The sequence below is a fragment of the Passer montanus genome, unplaced genomic scaffold (genome assembly GCF_014805655.1).
Source record: "Passer montanus isolate IOZ18808 unplaced genomic scaffold, ASM1480565v1 scaffold5, whole genome shotgun sequence".
In the NCBI taxonomy this organism is placed as follows: domain Eukaryota; kingdom Metazoa; phylum Chordata; class Aves; order Passeriformes; family Passeridae; genus Passer; species Passer montanus.
The window spans coordinates 1219246-1244840 of record NW_024369929.1 but is presented as its reverse complement, the minus strand read 5'-3'; the positions used below and the strand labels follow the sequence as shown (position 1 = coordinate 1244840).

At 51.0% G+C, this 25595-nt stretch overlaps 1 protein-coding gene across 2 annotated transcripts in view; it reads right to left on the bottom strand.

The window, feature by feature from the left end:
• The window catches only part of ZNF609 (zinc finger protein 609), a 48932-nt gene that overhangs the window by 9285 nt on the left and 14052 nt on the right, over positions 1-25595 (bottom strand). For both annotated transcript variants that reach the window (XM_039722952.1, XM_039722951.1), the window contains exon 2: positions 5205-5430. In XM_039722952.1, coding sequence (XP_039578886.1) covers positions 5205-5430 — 226 coding nt within the window. The remainder of the gene's footprint in view (positions 1-5204; positions 5431-25595) is intronic.

Sequence of the window (25595 nt, the reverse complement as noted above, 5' to 3'; positions counted from 1 at the left end):
GGAGCCATTCTACTGGGGCACATTTCCCCTCTTTTCAATGAATCCCCTAAGCCCAACCAAGAACATCTCCATGAACTCCTCCTCCATCTGCATCACTTCCAGTATGTCCTGGCTTTGGGATGCCCCTTCTTCCATGAATTTCTTCCCCAGCTGCATCATCTTTAACATTATCTTTGTTATTTCCTCTCCAGCTGCATTACTTTCAGGACACTCCAGCTTTTCCCTAAGCCCTGCCCATGTCAGAGATCCCACCTGACCTGTAGTGCCCAGGCTTTGGGACACAACACCAAAGCTGTTCATGGCCACCATGCTCCTGCCAGGAGACAGGGGACATCACAGGGCTGTCCAGCATAATTGTCACCTCCCCCAGTGAGGAGAGATCACTCATCAATTACCATCACGGGCAAAAGAGACTCACCCTGGGGAAACTAATTTAATTTATTACAAATTAAATCAGAGTAGGGTAATGAGAAATAAAACCAAACTTTAAAATACTTTCTCCCGGCTTCCTCCCAGGCTCAACTTTATTCCTGATTTCTAGATTTCTGCCCCCAAACAGCACAGGGGGATGGGGAATGGGGGCTGCTTTTTCTCCCCTTCCTAAATACATTATCCTGCCCCCATTGCTGACAGGCTCTGCCTTAACTGACCTTGTCCAACATGGGGGAGGTTTCTGGTGTCTTCTCAGAGAAGTTCCCTCTATCAAACCCCGACAGGCAACATGGTTTCCCTGGCAGGGCCACTGGGAGATGGGATCATCCCATCACACCATGCAGGGATGGATGTTCAAGTGGTGCATGACTGTCCCTGGCCATCCAACTGCTTTCCAGGGACTGCAGCACACAGAAGGATCACTGCCCTGGACTCCAGGAGAGAAGACTATGGGCTCTTCAGAGACCCGTTTGACAGAGTGCTGGAGGGGAGTGGAACCCAAGGAAGCTGGGTGACATCCAAGGATCATTCCTTAATTCAGGAGCAATGCATCCCAACAAAGAGAATTCAGGTGGAAATGCCAGGAGGCCTGATGCATTAACAAGGAACTCTTGGAGAAACTCAAACACACAAACGAAGCCTGCAGTTGGGGCAGCCCAAGCTAAGGGGCTCAATGATCTGTTTGCCTTGATCTTCACCAGCAACACCTGCTCCAGCCACACCACCTGAGATGGAGATGGCAAAGACAGGGAGAAGGAAGAACCACCTGTAAGAGAAGTTCAGTGTGTGTAAGTCCATGAGACCTGATGAGACCTCATGGTTCCCACGGGAGCTGGCAGAGGAAGCGTCTAAGCCACTATCCATTGTATTTGAGAAGTCTTTGCTCTCACCCTCCTATCTTCCCCATTCTATCCCTATCTATTGCATTTCCCTCCTGCTCCAAGCAAGGACACATCCACTGGCATGTGCCAACACTGGGCAGGCTTGTGCTCTATCATACCCTCACAAGAAGTTTGCAAAAGGACAATCCAAATGTCTGGAGTACAGAAATCTGGGCCATGAGTAACCTGGCACTAACATCACAGCAGGAACTAGAGGAAGGGATGTACAGTGTGCTGCTGTTTTCCAGGTGCTGACACACCATGATCCTCATGGCTCAGAGGGTTTGTGCTTGTTTTGCTGCAATCAGCACTGGTGTGGCACCGTGGGAAGGTGACAAGGTGACACAGCCCAAGCCAGGTGACACCAGCTTCACTGAGGGGGATGGAGGAGACCTGGCAGCTCCTGAGGCAGCCAAGAGAGCAATGCTTCCTGGTGTGATCGATCACTTAATCTGTTCCTCAGTTCCTGAGGATCAGAATTACACATAGCAGCACCAGGGGAGCTCCCAAGACAGCTGCTCCCCACTCAAAGTGTCCTGATAAAACACATCCCTGTGCAAGCCAGGCTCAGCAAAGGGACAGTGTCACCAGCATGGCCACAGGAGAGCACGAATAACAGTGTCACTACCAGCTAGACCAGTCCTTGGGCCAACACCAACCTGGAATGGTGGAGGAGAAGGGGGACCAAAAGCCCGGAACCAGATGGTTGGGAGCCCTCTGGGATGCCTTTAGCAGGGCTCATGGACTCATGGCAGATTTTCTAGTGGGAGATAAGGACAAAGTTGGTTCAGAGAAGAAGGACATCATCAGGTTCCCTAGAGCTTCATGCTCCCATCTCAGATGGACAGGTCCTTCTTGTCCAACTTATCTTTCCAAGCATTGCCAGGCTTTGGCTTTGGCTTTAGAAGCTTTTCTCCATGATTTTGCAGACTCACATGGAGAGGAGCAGGCTGGCTTCAGGGAGATCTTAAGAGCCCAGTGCCTGAAGGGATCTCTAAAAGAAGGCTGAAGAGGGACTTTCTGCAAGGCCAAAGAAGTGACAGGCCAAAGAGTAATGGCTTCAGCTGAAAGAGGGGAGATTTAGATTGGATATTAGGAAAAAAATTCCTTCCTGGCAGGGTAGGGAGGCCCTGGAACAAGTTTCCCAGAGAAGCTTTGGCTGCCCCATCCCTAAAAGTGTTCAAGGCCAGGTTGGATGGGACTTTGAGCAACCTGGGCTAGTGGAAGGTGTCCCTGACCACGGCAGGGGATGAATGAACTGGGCTTTAAAGTGCCTTTCAAACTAAACCATTCCTAAGTTCCGTCATTCTAAACTTGATGCAAGCCAAGAGCTGCTCCACTGCTCTGGGGTCCTTCCATGCAGTCCAATGAGGCTGCTCCATCCCAAGGAGCAAGGGGAGAAATTAATCCCTCTGGAGATATTGAGGAGAGTCTGCAGCTGCTGGAAGCAGCTCTTCTGACTTTGCAGACATGCCCTTGGTGTAGCTTTCTCCTCTGTATCCTTTGGGCGAGGGGAGATGATTGCTGCATCCCTGAACATTTCACAAGCTCCAGCTTCTGACAGCCAGATCCAGCATCACCCTCGACTCCGTCTTTAACAAGGGGAAGACAGGGGAGATATGCCAGGCAAAATCCAGGGATGGCTCCCCCCCTGCCTTTACACTCAAGGACAAGAGATGCCGTGTGACCGAAGCCAAGACCAAAGACACCAAAAGCAGTATCCGGGCTCGCCTTTGTGCAGGACTGGATGTGAAATCCTTGCTCCCAACAGTGGCAACCATCAGCAGCTGGCAGAGAAGCATCCCTGTGTGAGTTCACTGAATTACCACAGACTAAAAAATCTGGGATGTGGGAAATCACAGGACACCTCCAAGGCATGCTCAGAAATGGTGGCTGCGGAAGTGAGGGGTAATGTGGACAGACAGGCAGACAGGTGTGGAGCTCCATGGTGGGGTGAGGAGCAGGAGAAAAGAGCAGCAACTGCTCCCATGGAAAGGTCTCTCAACCAGGAACTGGCAGGGAGGGATGTTTCCGTGCTCCCTGCCTCAGGGATGCTCAGTTCATCCATCCTGGCATGGCCACCATGACCCTCTCCTGATTTCCACCCAAAACCACCACACAAGTTCCAAGCTCTCCCCAGCTTTGCCGCTGCCCATGGGGCTCTCCAGCAGCCCTGGGATTTTCAGGGAACTCTGCAGCTCCAGGGCTTTTGGGTTGAGGGAAGTCACACCAGGACAGCAGGCTGATGGGGCTGGGGAGATGGGGGAGCCTCACAAGTGAAGGGTGCCAATGCTCCTCTGTGCTGCTGTATCTCCCAAAACCCAGACCCGCTGTGCCTCAGTTTCCCCAGCTGAAGGTGTTGTATCCTACAAAGTGACCAGGCTCTTGCAGACACTGATCACGCAGTGCTGGGGAGGTGGCAGATCAGTGCAGACCTTCCATAGGTTTCTTTGGAGCAGATCCACCCTGCAGATCCCCCGGCCCTGGAATGCTCAGAGCAGGGTTCCCGAACTCTCCTGTTTTGTGTTTCTTCTCACAGGTTTTACATCTGACATGCTTCTGCTTTGGAGCAGCAGAAAAACACACTTAGAGCTCCCAGCTGCCTCAATCAGGGTGATTTTTTTCCCATATGGAATGGATGGTAAAGGAGAAGAGTGTGGAGGTCCCCATCCCAAGCTAGACATCCCAGTCTTCCTGGCATGGTCCATCCACTGCTCTCTTCCCAAACAGCTCAGGTGCTATTTCTCAAGACACTTTTACCAAGGGGAATAACTTCAGTGCTCACATTGGCAGCTACTGCAGCACTTGGTCCTGTGCCAACCATGGTTTCAAAACCAGTTTGCCAGAAGGAAGAGAGAAAAGGCAAATTGGCTCCACCCCCACCTTCCCAAAGCATGGGACAAGAAGAGAACCTCGCTGGAAGTCGATAATGGGAATGGAGATTTCAGCTCAGCTTCCATCACCAATAATAAAGAGTCTCAGTGAGGAGTGGCTGGGATAAAAGCCAACAGCTTCATTCTCCAGACAGAACAGCAATGGAAGAGTGGGAGCAGATGTCCAAGAGGAGCACATGGATGCCTGGCTGAGATGATCCCCCAACCAGCCTCCACCACCACTGCTCTCTCTCACCTTTGTGCTTCTGGACTGTTTCTGCTTCCAGACACAAACACAAGGAGCTCACCCTGTGCCTCCCAAGGCAGAAACCTCCAGCATCCCACTCAGGCTAGGGGGAAGGCCAAGTTCCAGCACTTGCCATGGGCCACTGAGCCACCTATTCATCCCTGCATTCCTTGGCAGGGCCCCAAGAGCAACGAAAACCCATCAAAGGACCTGGGAAAGCAAACCAAGCTGTGCACGGATGAGATGAGCTCCAGTGGAAAAAAAAAGATTGGATTGGCTTGGCAAGAGAGACGAGAGGCTGATCTCCCACTGAGTCAATTTTGAGAGCTCCATTGGGGTTTTTTAATCCAGCAGGAGATTTCTGCCACCTCCCAGGGTTTGAGTGTTTTTGTGACAGACCTGCGGGTTGCCAAGCAAAAATGAAGTCAACTCTGTCAAATTCCCATGCCGGCTGGCACGGCCTTTCCCCTGGCACCTCCGGAACAAGTCAGCTCTTGTCGAAGGGCAGAGAAATGGCAGCTTAGATTTTCGCCTGCTGTCTGGGCAAAGGGATAACGCAACACACAGGGCTGATGCAAGCACTGGCCCATTACTCCCTTTACTGGATGGATTATGGACTGCTTTCACACAGCTCCTCTGTCCTGACCACCCAACTGGTGGCAGGAAAGCCGAGGACATGCCAAAGAACAACACAGCAGAGACATGGGAAGGAAGGGACTGCCGCAACTCCCCGTGACGCTGTCAGAGAGCAAGAAGCTCGGTGACACTCACCATCCTCCGTCTCCTGCCAGACGATGCCCTCCAGGTTCACGCTGGTGCCGGGCTCGCAGGGGCCCAGGCACTCGGGCTCGGTGGCCAGGGCCACATCGCAGGTGTTCACCCCCACCGAGCGGGTGCGTACCATGATCTGCTCACACGGCGACGAGATGTCGTTGTTGACCACAGGGACAAGAAGATGCAAGGGCAACACTGCAGGCGTAGAGACTGGAGATTCCATCTGCGGGGAAAAAAGAGAAATGTGGTCACTGTCAGGAATACTGCTGGCAACACGGAAGGGAGAGCAAGTATCAACAGACATTTACATTCCTGGAGAACCTCAAGCTCAGGACTGCCACCTTCAGTTCATGTCCCACATCCCATCAGAGGACAAGGATCTCGCAGGGCTCTGCTGCCCTGGCATGCCCATACCCATGTAACCCTGGGGAGCTCTGTAGTCACAGAGATCACACCCAAAAGTCCTTGTGCAGGAGATATCTCTGCTCCTGCTTGAAAGAGCTTGTGGCAAGTTCCTTCCCCGACGGCTTCTGTAATCATGCCTGGTGAGGATGCCTCTTGGCTATGGCTCAGATGTTAATGCAGTCAATGACTCTGGACCCGATGGCTCACTAGAAGAGCTTCTGCTCAACCAGCAGGACAGGACAAACGAGTAGCAGACTCCCTCTGGCACCCATGAAAACTAACATCCTTCTTCTTCCAGAACTACCCTGTGACCACCTGCAGACACAGGCACTTGGATGATATCCCTCTTCCCTATGCAAGTATCTGCTTCAGAGCCTGATCCAGCCATTGTGCTCTCTTTGCACACAGAAACCAGATCCCACAGCCAGAGCCGGGCTTGGAAAGCCAACAAGCCAACATGCCAAGTGGAAGCCCAGCCAAGCAACCCTGCTGCTGAGAAGCCAAGGTCCTTGGCCGCTCTGCCACGCAAGCAGATTACAGCAGTGTCAGGAGGAGGATGGCTGATGGGCTGATTCTGTGGCTGGCCAAGGCAACGTGGAGACCTTCTCCTCCTTTGGGGTTCATCAGCCATTGTGCTCTCTTTGCACACAGAAACCAGATCCCACAGCCAGAGCCGGGCTTGGAAAGCCAACAAGCCAACATGCCAAGTGGAAGCCCAGCCAAGCAACCCTGCTGCTGAGAAGCCAAGGTCCTTGGCCGCTCTGCCACGCAAGCAGATTACAGCAGTGTCAGGAGGAGGATGGCTGATGGACTTATTCTGTGGCTGGCCAAGGCAAGGTGGAGACCTTCTCCTCCTTTGGCCAAGCCAGCCATGGCCAGCCACCCCCTCACCTTGGCTTGCAAGGACCTGCAGCAAGGGGCGAGTGGCTCCTCAGCTTACACGTCCTATCTTCCCCATTTGTGATCTTTAGACACTGGGCTACCTCAGAAGAGAAGCAGACTGAGGAAATTCATCACATCCGCAGCAAGTGCTGACCTGAGTTTCAGTTTCAAGCAGGCAAAGATTCCTCTAGAGCACCCATTTCTACTTCCAGACCCTCTAGAACTCTGCTGAGGGAAAATAATAGACCTGGAGAGCCCAATTTTGTGGTTACCAAGTGTGGACATGGGCACCAGCCCACGATCCCTTCCAGCCTTGCTGATGACTCTCATCCTGGTCCTGACCAGCTGCTAAATTTGCCTGCTCCCTCTCTTGCTCACACATCTCCATCCTTCAAGCAAGGGAAACAACTCCAGCAGAACCTTGCACATCCAACCCAGCCTGCCCCACCCAACAGTGCCCACAACCACAGCAAGTGCCTGGAGCATCCCACCTCCCCACCAACTCCTGACCCACAGATTCTCTCCACAGCCCTGGCGACACAAATCTCTAGGCAGAGGAGCAGAGAGGAGGATGTCACATCCTGGCTCTGACAGGGCAAGTGCATTTACTCTTCCAGAAGAATACAAAGCACTTTCAGTCTGCAGCTCTCTCCTTGTCCTGCATCCATCCTCTCTCTAGATGGCTCATCAGAGCAACATGCAGCCCACTTGGCACTAAAGATGGCCTGGAGGTGTCTAACAACAGTGGTTGGACCCCACAGTCCCCTCCTCAGCAGCACAGCTTGTCATCCACAACCACCTCCAATCTCCCAGCAACAGAACCAGCTCTCCCCCAGGAGCCCATCTCCAGACCACCCACCTCCAAGGCTGCCCTAGGGTCAGTGGCCCAACTGCACCCCATGGGACTCAAGAAGGGTGGTTTTGGCATAAAACCACCCCAGAAGGCTGTCAGAGGAGCTTCCAGAAGACTCCCACAGGAAAATCACCCCCCAAAACACAGCAACCTCATCAGCAGATCCAGGGCAAGATGCTCCAAGGAAGCATGAGGCTTCTTTGAAGGGGCTCCTCAATGCCACATTGTGCAAACCACAAGTCAGTCTCCAGCAAAGGAAAAGCCAGGGAAGAACCAGGCAGGGCTGCCTGGCTTGGGTGGGCAGCAGGAAGAGCCCAGGGAGTGGAAGGGATCACTCGCCCCCATTGCCTGGGGAGTGGTGGCTGTGTGTGCGCGTTGGAGACCTGCTGAGACCGTTCAGCTTCCTTCCACTCTGCAAGAGAAACCACAGCGCAGCTCAGGAGCGTTTAATTACAGTTCCAGCTCTGCTAATTATCGCCCGGTCACATTCGTAATCTGCATGATGCCATGGTGCATAATAAGCAGCTCACTGAGATCTCTAATAAGCAAGGCGGCTTGATGGGATTTCATATCTCACCCTGCTCTGTAATAAACAGCCTCTTTCAGCAGCCGTGGGGAGACAAGGCGGCTCTCCTGCTCCCTTGCCTGAAGCTCCAGAGCAAAATAAAAAGGTTCAGGATGGTTCTTCAAGGGTGAGGGCAGGAGCAGAACCAAAAAAAGCTGAAAGCCATGCTGGAGGAAAAGACACATGGATCAATCCCTGAAATTCACCTCCCCCTCTATGTGTGCCTTATCTCCCGTTGCCATGATCTTTTCACCCTGCTGCTTTCTGAGCAAGGTCAGGAGATGCAGGATGGTTGGGAGTGTCCTACATAGCATGGGGCAGCTCTCCTGGCTGCTCTCCCCATTGGAGGCAGAGAGGGAGCCTGGGGCAATGCTGGCCTGGGGGTGGTGGGCAGCACTCCCACCCCACGGCAGTGCATTTCACATCACCTCCAGGGCTGTGCTAGCCGAGATCCCCAGCTCCAAAAACCAGCCTTGTACCTTCTGGCCAGCCCCAACACCACTTTTGGGCCCTAAATACCCCTTGCAGAAATAAAATTCATTTCTTTTTCCATGCTGGGTAGGCTCTAAGATTAAATACTGGCTGCACTCTCCCTGCTGGAGGAACCCGGTGTGTCTGCAGCCACCCCTGTGGGAGTTACATGGGGTGAAGCTCCTGTGTGCCAGCGCTGGCCATCCGTGTCCGCCCGCCGCTGCCTCCTCTAATGAAAGCCCTTTGTGTTTCTGGCGGAGGCTTTCCCATCACGAGGAACGTGCTTTCACCACCGCCGAGGACAGAAGTGGAACGGAGCCAAGCCTGGGCGGCAGCGGCCAGCACGGGCTCTGCTCGCCGGGGGAAAAGCAAATCCACCGAGAGCCCGGAGTGATGCCAGGCTCTGGGGGATAATTAAAACCTACCCCTTGTTACAGTCCCCCAGGAAGGTGGAACGGGGTCCCACATGAAGGGAAGGATGGCAGTGGGTGCTGGCATGGAGAGATGCACACAGAGCAATGCCTGCCATCTTAGCAGTGCTGGCTCCTTAGCATCGGCTGCCCTCAAGGGGACATCACAACAGCAACTATTAATCAGAGAGTGAGAAGAGGGAAAACCAGAAATAAAAACACCCCACTGGTTTTAATGCCACTCCCTGGACCATCCAGACCACCCATTCATATTTATGAGAATTTTGGTTTGTCCCCAATAATAAAAGTCAGGCAAGAAAAATGCATTTTGGAGTGACAAAAGCCAAAAGCAAAACGTCCTTAGAAGAGCAACTAGCAGAGATATCTGTGGTGCATTTCCAAGGGTGGAGAGGGTGTGACGGTGTAGGGCACCCCCAGATCTGCACCCCATATGTCAGCCAGAACTCAGGGTGAGACCACCAAAGCATCTGAGATGGTTCTAGGCTACAGTGTATCCCCACATGTAGAAGCTATGCAGCACATGTACCATTTTTCCACCTACAAGGTCCTTTCACTCCTGCAGACACGGAGACAAGAAAAGCCAAGAGGGAGCCTTGTTACTAGTCACAAACTCATGACTCTGTGTGTCAGGAGACAGAACATGGACCAAAGGTGCTCCATCATAGGAGCATTGCTCCCAACACATCCCATGTCACTGATCAGCTCAGCTCAGCCTTTGGGAGCTTTGATGTTCTCACTCCTGTTCTGGTCTGTCACTACATGCCCCACAGTTTTGCTTTTTCAGAGTAGGAGCTGGGAATGTTAGCTTGCAGCTCCTTGGTGAGAGACCCCCAGGGAGCAGATCCACCCAGGTGACAAGCATCTTCGGTAGGCATCTCTAGATCCCAAAACCACAGCACCACAGTGCCTCTTCCCCTCTGACCTTGAAAGGAATTTAGAAGAGTCTTCTCCAACCTAACCCTCAAAGCTGGGTATGCAGAGCCTGAAGACAAAATCCCTTTGTTGGCTCTGGAGCCCACCATGTCTACAATTCCATTTTAAATCCACCTGCAAGTAGAGCTCCAGTCACGTCCCCCAGCAACATCATCCCAACACACTGCAGGTACTTAACCCCATGCCATGTGCAACAGGCTCCAGAAGATCCCCTCCCCAAACAGTGCAGGTACCACTTAACACTGACTGCTTGCTGGCTGGATTTCTCCAGCAAGAAAGCAGCCAACAAGAGCTTCCAACATGCAGGGAAATAATGGTGGCACAAGCGTCAGGTCCAAGGATGGAGCCAGGAGTGTGGTCTGGGGCACTGATCCCAGTGCTGCTGCCCCATTGCTCTCCCCTCTTGCTACAGCAGGAAGTTGAGGTTGCTGACATCAAGATGTGAAAAAAGGATTCTGTTCTAGACAAAAGTCTCCCTTCCCTGGATAAACACAAGCTCAAATAAACAAAGCCAGTTATTTCTACAGGCCACAGGAACACTTGGGGAATATAGTGGGTTTCTTAGCTGGCAAATCTGAGCCCACAGGGCAACAGGACAGTTGCTCCAAGAAAAAGGGACTGACATTTGTGACAGCCCGCCCTTACCAAGAAGCAGTAAATGCCACAAGGAAGGATTAATGCTTCCATGTGCTTCCATCTGTGCAGAATGGAGTGGGTTCAGCATCACACTCCCTGAGTTCACTCTCCAGAGAAGCCAAGCGAGCGTGGGACCTCCTGGCCAGCACCACCACCAAAGAGCCAGGCAATTCACATGGGAAGTAAGGAGGTTTAAGAAGCAGAAGTCTCAATTTCCCAGCCCAAGGGCTCTTAGCATCCCCCTAAAAACATGCCAAGAGAGGCCAATTCTCCATCACTCTCCTTCACAAGTTGTTCCCAGGGCTCATCACCATCCGCTACCACCCATCAGACCTGGGATTCATGGCATCTCCCAGCTGTGGGGCTGTTGATGCCAAGGTGCAATGGGAATGCTCTACCTACAAAAGGTGCCTCCGTGTCCTTTCCTGGCCATGCCAAGCACCTGTGCTCCAGCTCTGAGATCCAGGAGGGGTTTGCCTGCATCCATGCAAACACCTTCCCTGGCCAGCAAGTCCCTGCAGAATGGCCAGAGCAGATGGTGGCCAAAAGGATGGCACAATACAGCACAGTGCTGGGGTTGGCATTCCCAACTCAGACTCATTTTTATCTAGGTACTTTGGGGTGGATCTGGCTGAGGAAGTCTGTTCTGGCCACAGGTGAGTGGGTCACAGGAACCAAACTCTGGAAGAGGATTATCTGCATAAAGCTCACAGCCCCACGATCGGCACCACTAAAACCAGACGTGGTCACAGCTAATGGAATATCGTGGTGAGACATCTCACCAGTGACGCTGGAGGTACAACCTCCCACCATGCCAGTGGTGGGGGACTGATCCAAGTACCCAGACAGCCGGGTGCTATCAACCTCAGCCACACTGCTGGAGAAATGCAAATACAACCCAGCATGACTTACAACGAGCTGCTTTCTCTCTGCAGAGGAGAGGGGAATAAAATCACTGCTTGAACACAGCCTGTCTTATCTCAGTGCTTGCAGCGTTTTGAGATCAAGAGGAGGCAGACACCGCAGAGGCACAGTCTTGCATATTACCGTGTCTTCAATAAAGCCAGGAATAGTATCCAAGGCAGACGTGCTGGCACCAAGTCACCTGCTCCAACCACTTACAAGACTATCAGATCTGCTCCTGGAAGGGAAAAAAAGGTGTCTCCAGCAGGAGAGACGTAGTGAAGAGCAGTGATGAAAGGGGACAGGTGACATAAGTGAGAGACATGGGAAAGAAATCCAAGCTGGGACCTCTGTGCACCAGTCCCAGCACATGTCATTGGGTCTCCATTCAGCTATCATAAACCACTGATATCCCAAAGATGGAGGGCCACAGGTCTCCTCATGTAATGAATTAAAATGTGAAGCAGCTCAGATGGGGGGGAAACAGGAAAAGATCCCATGTGGAAAAGCACTGGAGATGCATCTGGGTCATGGGAGAGCAGAGATGATTAGAAACATAGAGCCTGATCACAGATGGCTATGAGCATCCTTCACAAAGACCAACCCAGCCTCCAGCTCCTTCTTCAGCACCGCTGCTGCCATGGTCACCAGCCATCCTCACGTCTGGCAGCGCTGCCTGAGCAGGAAAGCTCTGATGACAGCAAGTGACTTCCCACTGGGAACCCAGGTCTCCCATCACGCCCCACAACCTGCACCCACCCTTCTGTCAACACAGCCAACCATCACAAATGCATGGTAGGCTTCTCATATTGCTGCTTCCTACATTTCCATCCTCCAGCATCCCCTGCACCTCTGACACCAGCCATATCTCCTGCAAGGCAGGTTTCTGTGTGGAAGAACCACTGTGAGGGAAAGTCTAGCTTTTGCTTATTTTCTTTCCAACAAAATAACCAGGCAGCTGCCCCCGAGGACCTGAGCAGTGCTCAATAGCTGCCATTAACAGCACTTGCTGACCAGCACATTTAAGCAGGCAAAGGAGAACATAAAAGGTTTCACAGTGCCTCAGTGCATCAATCTCCTGGAAGGAAGATACAAATCTATGAGACCTTTCACAAACCACTGGCAGCTCCAGCCACTGTTAAGAGCCATCTGATAACCACCAGCTGCACAAACCTGGCCAAATGACACACAGGTTGAAACAGCCAAACTACAGACATCCCTAAAACCTGAATCTGCAAGGCAGGCAGGAGAAATCAGATGAAAAAGCAGGATTTTCATGGCAGGTGGCTTTAACTTGCCTACAGGGTCTGCCTTATGCTACACAACACACTGGCCAGCATCCTGAGCACCGAGCACAGGCCCCACCACCCTAGGGATGGTGGCCGAGGGATGAAAAACATATTGCAGGGCTTGGAATCTCCATTCCAACAGATCAAGAGATGAGGCTGAAGGAGGCCAAAAAAGCAGGCTCCTGGAGACAGCAAGAATACAAAAGTTACCAACAAACCTTGGCAAGGATCACCAACCAAGGACTGCAAGCCAAAGCTGACACTTGGAAGGTCAGGGCTGAGCACAAGAAGCTGGCACAGCAGCTCAGCTCTCTGTTAGGGAATAACATGGCTCCACCTGCCTGCCTCAACTTTTCCTTCAGTTTTTTCACCCATTTTTTCCTCTACATAAGTCTCACCAATCTAAACCCCTAAAACACGGACAATGTGGCTGCTAGGCCTCCAGCAATTCATGTCAGGGCACAGCCACGTGTGCACACACACCCACAACCCTACATGCAAACTCAGAGCATTAATAATTCAATCACTTTTAATTAATGCTTATCCAGGCACAAAGTCCTTACCTTTGAAAAGCTGCAGTACATAGGAATCAGTCAGAGGGGAGAGAGCTCGGCATTTACAAATCATTTCAGTACAAAATTGGATTCTTGTCAATGTAGAAGGGAGAAAACAGATCCAACCCTTGAAGTAAAAATGAGCTGGGCTCAGACCTGTCTCATCTAGGATGGGTTCCTCTGCTTGCTTGGTGCACAGTCCAGGGACCAGCTTTGTCCACATCCATCCCAACAGCCAGTGCCCACTGCCAGGTGAGAAAGAACAAAGCCACCACAACCACTCTGTCACTGTGGACCCACGGCAGACAACACAACCACGCCAGGGATGTGGTTTTATCACAGCACTAAGAAACCAACTTTTACACTCATAAAGCACAAGAGATGATGTGATAAAAGGCCCTGATGTTTTCAGAGCAGAGCTGAGAAAGAAAAGTTGGAGTGTGGGGTAAAAGTTGGGCTTTGTTTGGGGGGGGTTTTGATCAACCAAGCTGTGAATGTGGTGTGGGGAGAGCTGGACCTTCCACAACAGCCAAAGCTGTGGCATTGGGTTGTGCCTCCAAGGCCTCAAAGAGGGCCAAAAGCAAGTCCCACTCACATTCAGAGTCCCTGTGCAAGAAAACTGGGGGAACATGGAGTTACAGACATACATAAAACAGTCAAGCACCACCCCAAGGTGATCCTTTCAGTGACCTTGAGGGGATCATCTCCAAGATGCCATCTTAATATCCCAAAATGGTTTGGCTTGGAAGGGACCTTAAAACTTATCTCATTCCACCCCCCTGCCACGGGCAGGGACACCTTTAACTAGTCCATTCATGACAGCAAAGGACACAAGAGACAAACTGAAGGAAGTACAAAGAAGAGGCACAAAAATAACAGGCTGAGGGGATTGGTTTGGAAGAGGAGATTAGAAGAGCTAAATATGGATAGCTTGGTTCAGTGACAGCTATGTGGGGACACAGCCATAATCTACAAATACATGGGGGATGAAAACATCAAAGGAGAGAGAGGAATTACGCAGAGGATGATGCAGAGGAGCAAGGAGGAAATGGGATGAATCAATGAGAGGAACATTTAAGACAGACATTGGCCACAGCTTTCTGGCAGGGAAATTGTTCCTAAGTATACCAGTATTTTCCAAGTGAGAAAATCCTTCATCCTTCCATTGCTCTGCTCCTTCTTTCTTTCCTACCACCCTCCATTAATATCATACAACACACATCACTCCCCACAGCACCTCTTAAATGCTGCTGACACCCCAGATCCACCCCATGCCAGGCTCTGAATCCCCAAGTCACATTCAAGGTCTTCCCAAGGCAAGGCAGCAGCCCTTCTCCTTTTAGAGAGCCAACATCCAGCAGCTTTGGAACTGCCCAAGTTCAGATTAGATTTGCCAGGTTTTGGCAGAGTTTTACTTAAATTTTGGCAGAATTATCTTGTCTTGATGTTCTTCCATACTGCAACCACGATAACAAGCATCTCTGACAAGAGAGCAGCTTCAGCTCTATGATCCACCTCCATGGCTGGCCCAGGAGGTTCATGGCCAAGCAGATAAGAAAAAAATCCTTCTCTTATCCCATCCATCTCCCAACAAATGGCAGTGGCAAGATGGAGAGTTTTCTAAGCAGTTCTCCTCCACAATAAGCTGTCTGCCCACAGCTACAAACAGCATTTGGTCCTGAAGGTCCTGTGGATTGTGGACCAAGCCAGGTGCTCAGGGCTCACACCTGTAAAATTTGTTTAGGGAAGTGGGGGGAGGAAAGGAGACAATGCTCAGTCCCTGCAAAGCAGGGTGCACCTCCTGAGGCACCCACACAGCTCCTGGAGGAGGTCTAGCACTGGAAGGGCACCAGAGTACCACAGATGTGACACCTGCTTTGGTGGCACCATGAGAAACACCATGTCCAGACCATGGGGTGCACATAGCTATGGACTGGGGGAAAAAGAGGCAAATCCATTCACTGGATCTTCCATCACATCCCACATACACCACGAACATCAGAGCATTTTTACACATGGGTTGTAGCCAGGTATTGGCAGCTCCTGGAGAGGCTGATTCCAGGGTGAGACACACATATTTCAGATGCAACAAGCAGCAAAGTCTAGGATGAGTTTCAGATCTATTTATCCCTCAGGCAAAAGGAGACATCTTCCTTCCATCTATTTAATATTAAAAACCTGCTTTGGTATGATGTGCACGTCCCAGCCCCTGCAGGCTGCACGTTTAGGAAGCCGCCCACTTGGCTCTCATCTCCTCTTCTTTGTAGGTTTTGCTCCAGTTGCCAGGAGAGATCCTGGTGCTTTCCAGACACAAAGCCAGCTCTGTTCCATGGCCTGATGGGGAGGTTACAAGAGAAGAGAGAGCAAGAAATGAGCCCAATCACATGATACACAAGAATGTGGGTGAGGAAGATGGTGTCACCACATGTGTCTCATGCCAGTGGCCACAGAGAGGGGACTGGTGTCTGGAACGTGCCTCTGTCTCCCAGCACACAAGAAGGAAACCTCATGCTAACACAGGAATGACAAATGTGCTGTGTCCCATGACTGCATCACCTCCACTCCCCAAACCCCAGTTTTCCAGCAAATTCTTTCAATCTTTTAAAACGACACAAGTCAATATTCCTATTCTGGCCGATAAACGCTGGGCTCATCCCAACCCTTCAAGCAACAGTTTGCACCCATGTCCCTCAGCTCCCATCAGGAGCATGCAGGAATCAGTGTCTGCAGGACACAGCAAATTCCACAGGAAGTTTTTAAAGCCAGTCCCCAAGGGTTTATTAATTACTGAAATCAAGATGCTGCATCACTATCCCTGTGCAGAGCAGTGCCCGGGCACTGACCCCAAAGCAGCACAACATGTGCTCATATTGCCATGAAATCTCTGGATGAGCTGCAAGAGGAGCAGGAACGAGCTTTCCACGTGAACCCACAGGCTCCCATCACCTACCCTCACTCCAGACTTTAATTCCAGCCTCGAGGATGAAAAGCAGTTTTCCTGTCTTTGGTTCAAATGCCTCTTGGTGCCTCTGCTCTGATCACAGAACCACAGACTGGTTTGTGTTAGAAGCAATCTTAAAGCTCATCTAGATCCAAGCCCCCACTGCGGGCAGGGACATTTGCCAGAGGAGGCAGAGCTGATGCTCCTGTGGGAGCCAATTCCTGGCTGCTGGACACAGCTGGGCTGTGATGCCTGAAGGTCTCACCTGGCGGGTTTTGTGCTGACGACCAGCAGCCGCCAGCGGTCGAGCAGCAAGGCTGGGGAGGATCGATGGCTCCCTGCAGGGAAGCTGAGCAGCCAGGGAGAAGAGGAGCTGAGCCAGAGCCAAGCCAGAGTGTAACTCATCACCTGCAGGCCACCTACAGCCAGGGAGCAGTGCAGCCACAGTGGGGCTTTCAGCACATCTTAGGGAGCAGAGGGAGCTTTGTGATTCGCATCACAGGACTGTGCTGCTGGCAGCCATGCTCCTCCTTGAGAGTACTCCACATAAAAATAGAAAAATAGCTTCAAGTAGCTGCTTCATCAGCTCCTCTGGACCATACCAAGGGGAAGAGCTTACATCTGAAATCCAAATCAGCCTCCACCAAACAGGGATGGATGCTGACACCACTCACAGCCGAAGCTTTCTGCTAGTCCAATTAAGCTCCAGGAAGGTTTTTAGCCTCTAACCTCACATTTCTCAGGCTACATGCTGGGACACCCACGGGTCACCAAATTCCAGCTAACGAGAAATTGTTCCCCTTTGCCACAAAACAAAGCAAAATGAGAGAGAAAACAGTCACCACTGAAAAAACACCATCCAATGCTGGCAGTCACTATGCCTCCTTCCACCCAGCAGCACCTCAGACAGCACACAGACATGTAAAAATGAGATGCCAGGGGCTGGTGGGCACATAGATCAGGGAGTAGCAGCGCCAAGTTTATATTCAATCAACACTGGATTTTTAGCCGGCATCCCTAAAATAAGGCAAAGATACTGCTGGAGTTAGACCAATCATAAGCAAGCCCAGATCCCCTTAAATTTCATTTCTTGCCCTGTCAAAATTTCTTTCATTCTTCAAATTAGCAGCCAGCTATAGCAGAGAAATCCTAATGGCATGAGGAAGAGTGGAAGAGTAATAAATAAGGGAGTTTTAGCCTCAAAGATGCCATGCTCAAGTACTGGGGTTTGCTGGCCACCACAGACCCAAACCTGGCCACACATCATTAAAATCCAAACGCTCCCCTGGGGGCCAGAGGGACCTTGGTGCTCTCAGCTCAAACAGGCAGCCCATGGAGGATAACTCAAGTCCTGTTTAGAAAGACACAAGAGAGTCATAAGTCAGAGCCTGGAAGGTTTTTATGCCCAGCAAGGGGGGCATAAATAGAGGGCAGGAATGGGGAGCCAATTCTGCACCCCAGACATCCCAGCTGGCCTGGGAAGGCAGCCGTGAGCTCAGCAATGGATTAGCACACAGTGGTCACTAAGCACTCCCATGTTTGCATGCCAAGGGTCCTAGCTGCAGAAAGCTCTTCCAAGGCAAGAAAAGTCACCAAGGAGCCAGCATTGGGCTCAACAATCTGCTGGCTGCATGTTTCCATCTCCTCCACCTCCCCTCCTGCCTTGGAGAGAGGTGGGAAGGGATCAGGGAGCTCCACATCTCCTCTCCAGGGTTCTCCCTTCCTAATGGTTGGCTCTGAAGGATGATAAAGAGTCACTTTGACCAGGAAATGCTGAGGGTTTGGGGTCACATCCATAAAAAGCATGTCCTTAGCACAGGGGAAGCCACCACCCCACAGCTCCACACTTCCAGGTTCTTTGGGAAGACAGTCCCACAGTGTTTCTTGCATTTAATTCTTAATTAGTGATATAACTCTTTTTTATAGTCCAGCATCTTGGAGAGCTAAAACAAAAAAAATAACAACCATAACATAAATTGAAGGCAAGTAGGACAAGCAGGATACCAGAGTTCCCCCCAGGAATGCCACTTGCTCAGTGCCATGATCTAATAGAACCCTGTAAGAGACAATTCCTCATCACCAATGGGACAATCTTCCAGAGCCTCTGGAAGTTCCAGAACCCCTGCAACGGTTGTCCAACAGCTTTTGATAGCTCTACTCCAGCCTGAAGCAGCCAAAATGCATTTCTGTCTGTAATAAACCTGTATGACCTTTAATCACACTGTCTCTCCTGAAAACACACAGGCAGCATGTCCATGCACATCCTCTACTCCCGCTCACACCTGAGGAAAAGGAACAACAGCTTTTTATTGGTAATAATCACACAAGATGTGGTTTGGACAGAGGGAGAATGTTCCCATCGTGCCTAACAGCAGCTCTGGGATGGCCAGGATGTGCTAATGAACTGCTGGTCTGCAGGTTGGGGGTAGAAAAGAAGGCACTGGCTGGGGAGAATCGGGGCTTTGTGCAGCTCTACAACACCCAGGAGCAGGCAGGAAAGTGTGTATGAAGGAAAGATGATGGATGGATGGATGGATGGATGGATGGATGGATGGATGGATGGATGGATGGATGGATGGATGGATGGATGGATACTTGTGCAACTCCTGTGCTCAGAGTGGTGTTGGCAGCAAAAGTCCTTCTTGCTCACCCTTCCCATCATTTGGGATCTCTGCCAACATCTGACCTGATGCTGGCTTTTACCAAGCCAAAGCAGCTGCCTGTCTGAACACCAGCCAGGTCTTCTCTACAGCAGAGACCATGGCAATGTCCCCTAAACATCACATAGCTCATGTGGGGACAACCAAAGAGCTTCCCAAGGGCCTCCAAGGGGCTGCTGGTAAAGGAGAGGGGCACAGCTGATACAGCAGATCCCAGAGATGCTTCTTGGCCACGGAGACTGAAAACCAAGCATTGGCATTTGAAGGAGAGTGTCTCAGAGAAGGAAGCTGATGGCTGCAGGGATGAAAGCCTAAAAAAGCTGCATGGGCACTAGGAAAGGACCTGGGCCTGGGAGAGGCTCAGTGGGATTAAACAGTTGAAACTTGGTAAAAAGCCTGGAAATCACTCCTTTCACATGGAGGAACACCGTGAAGGGACATGAAGAAGGGGACTTGAAGAACATTCCTGGATATGCTAACAGTAGCTAGGCAAATAAGTAACAAATAAGCATGGGAAAAGCCAAGGGGAGACACCAAACTAAGTGGAGAAGCACTGACATCCCAGAGGAGCAAGTGAAGAGACAGAGCTGGCATGCAGCTGGAGTCACACTGAGGACACTGCCTTGGGCAGTGCTATGCAGGCAGGGAGAGACGTGGGAGGCAGCTTGGCAGAGGGAAAAAGCCTTTCTCCATCACATCAGCAACTTCCCTTCCCACCCAGAGCAGAGCAAGTGCCCTCTCTGCCCTCTGTGCTGGCAGTGTCCACAGCTGCCATCCTCAGAGACTGCTGACTTCCTTTAGCTGAGCATCTCCCATCTCCTGGAGCAGGGTGCTGGCAGCAGTGACTTCTCTCTGAGGATACCTCCAGGAATGGGGCATTTGGCACCCCTAAAGGATGCTTTCACTGCTTCTAGAAAAAGGCTCAGCAGCACAGACCCCATTCCCAGCACGTGGCTGCTCCCAGGGCAGTTTGGGAATGAGCACAGCAGAGCAGTGGAGACCTGGGTAAGTTTAACCCCCATAAAGCAGAAACCTGATGCACCCCATGACTGAGCACCAGCCCTCAAAACCCAGAAAACCCACCCTTTATCACCAATCCTTGGCTTTTAAAGACCCAGGCCATTATCAAGAGGACTGGGCAGGAGTCCTGGTGTCCATAAGGAGCCGTGCTCCCTAGCACAAGGAACACAGCAAGATAGCAGTTTATCCATTTTCTCTGCCTGGAGAATGACATTAAAGGGGGTGAGGGGACTGGACAGAAGCCTGCCCTGCCTCCCTGCCCTGCACACACCCTGGCCTCATGCTAACCCAGTGGCAAGGAGCCACCCAGAGCCCTGCTGCAGATACTGAATTTGCCAAGAAGCTGAAGAGAGGCGCAAGGCACGGGCAGCAGCAGGCAGTGATTGATGGAGCTGACGTGCCTTCCCAGGTCACACATCCATAGGAGCCTCACCTCCTCCGTGGGCCAGCAGCCAGGCTGATTATCTGTCATATGCTACAGGATGCAGTGCCAACAGCTGAGCGCAGATCACCCAGCTCGTTTGCAAAAATAATAATAATAATAATAAATAAAACCCTGTGGATCCAGGTGACCAGCTTTTGCTCAAGCCCATGCTTGCTGGTGGTAGGTGATCATCACACCAGCCTGCAAGAAAGCATGCAATGCCTGGAGGCTGACCCTGGCCAGAGCTCCTGGAAAGCACAATGGCAGCAGGAGCAGTGCTCACAGGAGCAGCTCTGCAGCTGCCTGGCATCTGCCCGTGCCTCTCCCACCTCAACTCACCCCAAATTCAGCCCTAGGGTTTTTGTGGTGTTACAGGCATCAGGATAGAGCTTCCATCAATCCTGACCCTGGTGCAGAGCTAAAAAAGCAGGAAAACAGCCTGTGCAAAGAGGGTGCTCACAGGGCTGCATGCACAAGCCACGTGCCTTTTACAATTAGCCCCTGCTGACAAATGCACTTTTGTCCAAAAAAATCAATTTTAAGAAATCAATTTTTCAGAAATTTAGATTTAATATGGTATTTCCCCCCAAATCCCTTTTCCTCTGGCAGACCTGAGGGATAAGCTGAGAACCACCTGCACTGAAGTCACCGAGCTGAATCACAGCAGCCTGAAGGACACGAGCTTCTGGAGCTGCCGGCTGCCAACACTGCATTAACCTTTTTTTCCCCTTCCTTCTGTTTTACTGAGTAATCCCCAGATGCAGCTGCTCGGCAGCAAGATGCCATTCAATATTCCTTGGGGAGTCTCAGAGCCTTTCCTCCCTCTGGGATCAACCGTGGAAAAAGGTCTGCGGTTCTTGTATGACAGTCCTGTAATGAGAATCCCATAAATTCTAAACTGTATTTCATCAGGAGTTTTAAGGGAGAAACCAAATTTCACAGAAGAGAAACTCAAGGCATGGATTGAGACTTTGAGAAACCAGTTTTTTGTTCTCTTGGATTCTGACAAATTCCTTGGAGGATGTCAACTTTTGAAGGAAAGGAGATCCTCCAAAAGAAGATGTACAACACCTGAAGCGCATAACCTAATCACCAGTGAAAATACAACCCAAAACAGTGACCCAACCTTGTGCTTTCACAGGAATAAACAAACCTGAAAGAGCCCAAACAGTCATGTCTGAGAGCAAAACAGCAAAGATGTGAGAGTGGGTGCAGACAGGTGAGCATGACCACAAAAAAGCTTTACTCCTATTTTTTAGCCCATTTTGGCCCCATCAGCTGCATGTCAAGTTCATGTAGACAAGAAACAGGGCCAAGACTCTGTCCCACAGGACAGGTGACTCCTCAGAGAGGTGAGACTTCATCCACACGCAATCTAAGGAACATATTCTCATCTGTGACTTCAAAGTACCTGACACACCTGGAACCCCCCATTAGGTAATCCAGAACCTGAATATTTTTACACCTCAGATATATCATGGAAGGCCACACACATGCATGAGCCATCCATTGCTCCACAGCCATGGCGAGAAACCTGCAGCGCCAGCCAAAACTGGAAACAGGAAGGACCAGAGGTGATAATCTGGGAATAAAAATGAAACTTTGGGGTTGTGAGCCAGGCTCTGTCCCAGCCGAGCTTGCGTGCTAGAATTTTAAGAAGGGGGTTGTTTGCTGACAGCTTAAAGGATTTATGGGAAGGATTAACCATAGCTTTGCTGATGAGGGAACCAGTGGCAAACTCGGAGCAATCCCACAGGAATGGGGAGAAGCTGGAAGAGGACAGGGAAAGGGCGGCTGAGCCTACAACAGCAAAAACAACAGGGACAGTTTGTTTTGCACAGTGAACTCGACCAGGAGTGGCTCTTCCCAGCATTAACAACCTTGGTTTGGTGCCCACCAAACGTGGAACAGCCAGCTCTGGAGTCCCACCTGCACAGTGCTGGATCATTGGGGTAACTGGAGGTGCCCAGAAGCCATACAAGTGAGAGCATCGCAGACCTCAGCCAGGAGGAAAGGCACCCAAAAAGAACAGAGTGCAGAAGGCCTGGAGGGGAAGGATATGGTGGTGGGAGTCCTGCTCTGGAGATGGGAGAGGAGGGAAATCCTGCTGTGAGCAGCAGGCAGCAAGGAGCCACAGATCCACAGTACTGGAAAGCTTTGTGCTCTTGCTTAAGAACTCTGTGAAGTGTCTACAACTGAATTGGGCTTATATCCAGGTGAATAACACAGATAAAAAGCAGGAGGCTACAGATCTGCTGCTGACTGCCAGAGGAACACGAACCTGGAGAGGTTTGCTCCAGGAAGCACGGGATGCTGGTTACCAGGAACACACAAAGACAGATCAATGGGCTTGTCTGGCAAGCTGGAGCCCAGCAACAGGGGCATGTTCCAGCTGTGAACAGCTAATCCACCCTCTCAACACAGTGCAGCTGCTCAGCAAACAAGCACGGTCCCCTTAAGAGAAAGCACAATCAGCCCAGATTTAGCTGGAAGAGGGTGGGGATATCGCTGAGCTCCAAGCCATGGTCTGAACCTTATCTGCTGCTTTAATACCTATCAGTGTTGATACAGATTAAAGGATTAGTCAGGATTACTGAAGGCAACCCCCCTTCGCCCCAGGCAGTGAGGATGGGCATGGGTGCAGTGCAATTCCAGTCTACCCCTGTGACCACAGCCCTTGGCTGCACTCTTGAAGAGAAGGAGGCTGAGAAACATCTGATGAGAGGCTCTCCATGAGTGATGGCAGCCATGAAACAGACAAGGGAGTGAGACTGGGCTCCCTGGGAAGAAAACAAAGACTCTCCAGCCAGAATCCAAGTGGGAGTCAGGTTTGTTGTCCCTACAGCTGCCTACCAACAGAGCAAGCCTTCATGGACCAGCTCCACCAGCAGAAGAAACCATCCCACCACAATCCACCCATGGCTGTTTATTCCTGCTGTGGTCCAAAGCCCTCTTTTCCTAACAACAGGCATTTGTGGACTGTCAGGAAACTGCCTGGTTAAAACCTGCTTTCGAAGTCACTCAGCACAGCTTTTAATTGGATCATGTCCCTGACCCAATTCCCCACATGGTTGCACAAACCCTTGAGCATCGATGTGGGAAGGGGTGGCCAGGAGCAGGCAGGACACCTCCTGGGGGAGCAGCAAAGCTCCAATGACTGCACAAGGAAGCAGGAAGGCTCCTGTGCCCACGTTGAGGCTGAATACAAACCTGTGAGGAAGCTCTCTGCTGAGATCTCCCATCTTTCAAGAGATCACCACCAAATACCAGCTGTATCCAGAGAGACTGGTCCTAAAACCTGGCTGGGCTGAAAGTGGTTCAGGACAATGGCAAGACAATGAGGTGAGTTTAAAAGACCCTTCCAAACCAAAGCAGCCTGTGAGTCTGTGAAACACTAATGGAACCACACCTGGCTCCTCCAGCTTTCTTGCTTCTCACACCAGGACAACAGCAGGGAATGGCAGAGGCACTGAAGCTGAAGCACTGAACAAGAAGACAGGCAATGCTGGGGCAAAGACCTGCAGAGAAGGACATCACTGATCTGAAATGATCACCTGCCAGAGCCAAACTCAGCTTACAGACCCACAAAAAAGTTTGGGTTGCAGGGGACCTTAAAGCTCATCCAGTTCCAAACCCCTGCCATGGGCAGGGACACCTTCCAACTTCTCCAGGTAGTGCACTCACATCCATATGTCAACATCCAACATCCTGCAGTGATTCAGGGATGACACTCTGGATCAAGCCTCAAGCCCCAGACAGTACCCCTCTCCATCCCCACTCCCCTCAAACCATCTCCTCTGCAGGGTGAAGCCCAGGTAGCTGCTAGAGCCATTAGTTTCTTCCCACTAAAACACTACCAGGCTACACATGGCTCAAGAAGGATCATGGAGACCTGGCCACAAAAAATACACCCAGATAAAAGATTCCATTCCCCTGTGCAGAGAAGTTCTCAGTAAGGGAGAAACCAAAACTTTCATCAAACTGGTCACACTTCACTCAAAAGCACACACAGTTCAATCACCTCACCGTAAGAAACCAGCTGAAGACCTGCAGTGTCGGACATTCAAATGGTACTAAAAAAGTCTAACTATGCTGAGATGTTAATTTTGTCCCATAAAAGCAAGCAGAGTTCCATAAAAGCAAGCTGCACTGGGCATTCAGGGGCCAACAGCAGTAAATCTGACACTGGAAGAGCGTGCCAGCCCAGTGCCAGGACAGGGTGATTAAACCCTTACAAATTCTTGGCCCAGATGGAAGAGTGACTACTTTCAGCCTCATTGGGTCACAAGCCAGCTGGAACCCTTGAGCGAGTCTCCAGAGCCAGGGCCCCCATCCTGCACCATGACCCCAGGCAGGAGCCAGAACGGCTCCCAGCCAGCACTGATGTGTTCAGCCATCCTGGGAATTTGAGGAGCTCTGCAGGCAGAGACACCAAGGTGGTTTTTGATGGTGCTTTCCAGAGTTCCCGTTTCTAGAGCCAAGAGAAATCCCTGAGTAGGAACACTCTGTTCTACCAACACTATCTCCTCCAAGTTAACATCGTAACTGTTTATGGAGTCAAGCCTACCAGGAGCTGGACTTGATGATCCTTGTGGGTTACTTCCAACTCAGAATATTCAATGGGTTATGACTTCAATCACCTGCTCACAGGCCATGGTGTGATTCCCAGGTGGGATACACAAGCCACTAGCCAAAAGTCTCAGAGAACGAGCATGCTTTTAAAAGCACCTTGTTGATTGTGAATTAACTGAACTGACCCAGAGCAGCCAATCCCAGGTCCTTTGGGAGAGGCATGGGGCAACATAAGGCCCGTAGAAGTCTGTTAAGCTTCCTCCAGCAGCTCTAACTTTGCCCTTTAGAAAGCAGATGGCATCCAAACCATATTTTGCTTCAGGGCCACGCAAGTTTGGAGAACACATGCCGTGTATACCTACATATCTCATCAAGGAAGAAGTTCAGCTCCCTGTCACCGCACAAGTTGTCAAACAAAGTCACAGCATAAGGACATGCGATTTTTAGCAAAAACACTGCCAGAAGGAGAATGACAAAGGGGGCAGCATTAAGGCTGCTGTGCTCTGCTGAGCTCGGCACCTCGGCAGGTGCTGAGAGCCAAACTACTCCAATGCAGCACCAACCTACTTTCAGATGGATCTTCATACAAAACCCCACGGATTATCTGCATCACACTGCCACCACCATATCCTCAACACCTAAAGTTACACCAGTTATCACCCTCATTACATCAGCTCGTCACAGGAGATGACAACCCGTCCTTGAGCAATCCATTGTGGGGTGTGAGGAAGATGGATGCGTGCATCAGCAGTGTTCCCATCAATCCGACCACATTGCATGCAGATCTTTCTTCTCAGGGATTCAGTCATCCAGCCACAAACTCCCAAAACTTCCCTGACTGCTATTAGA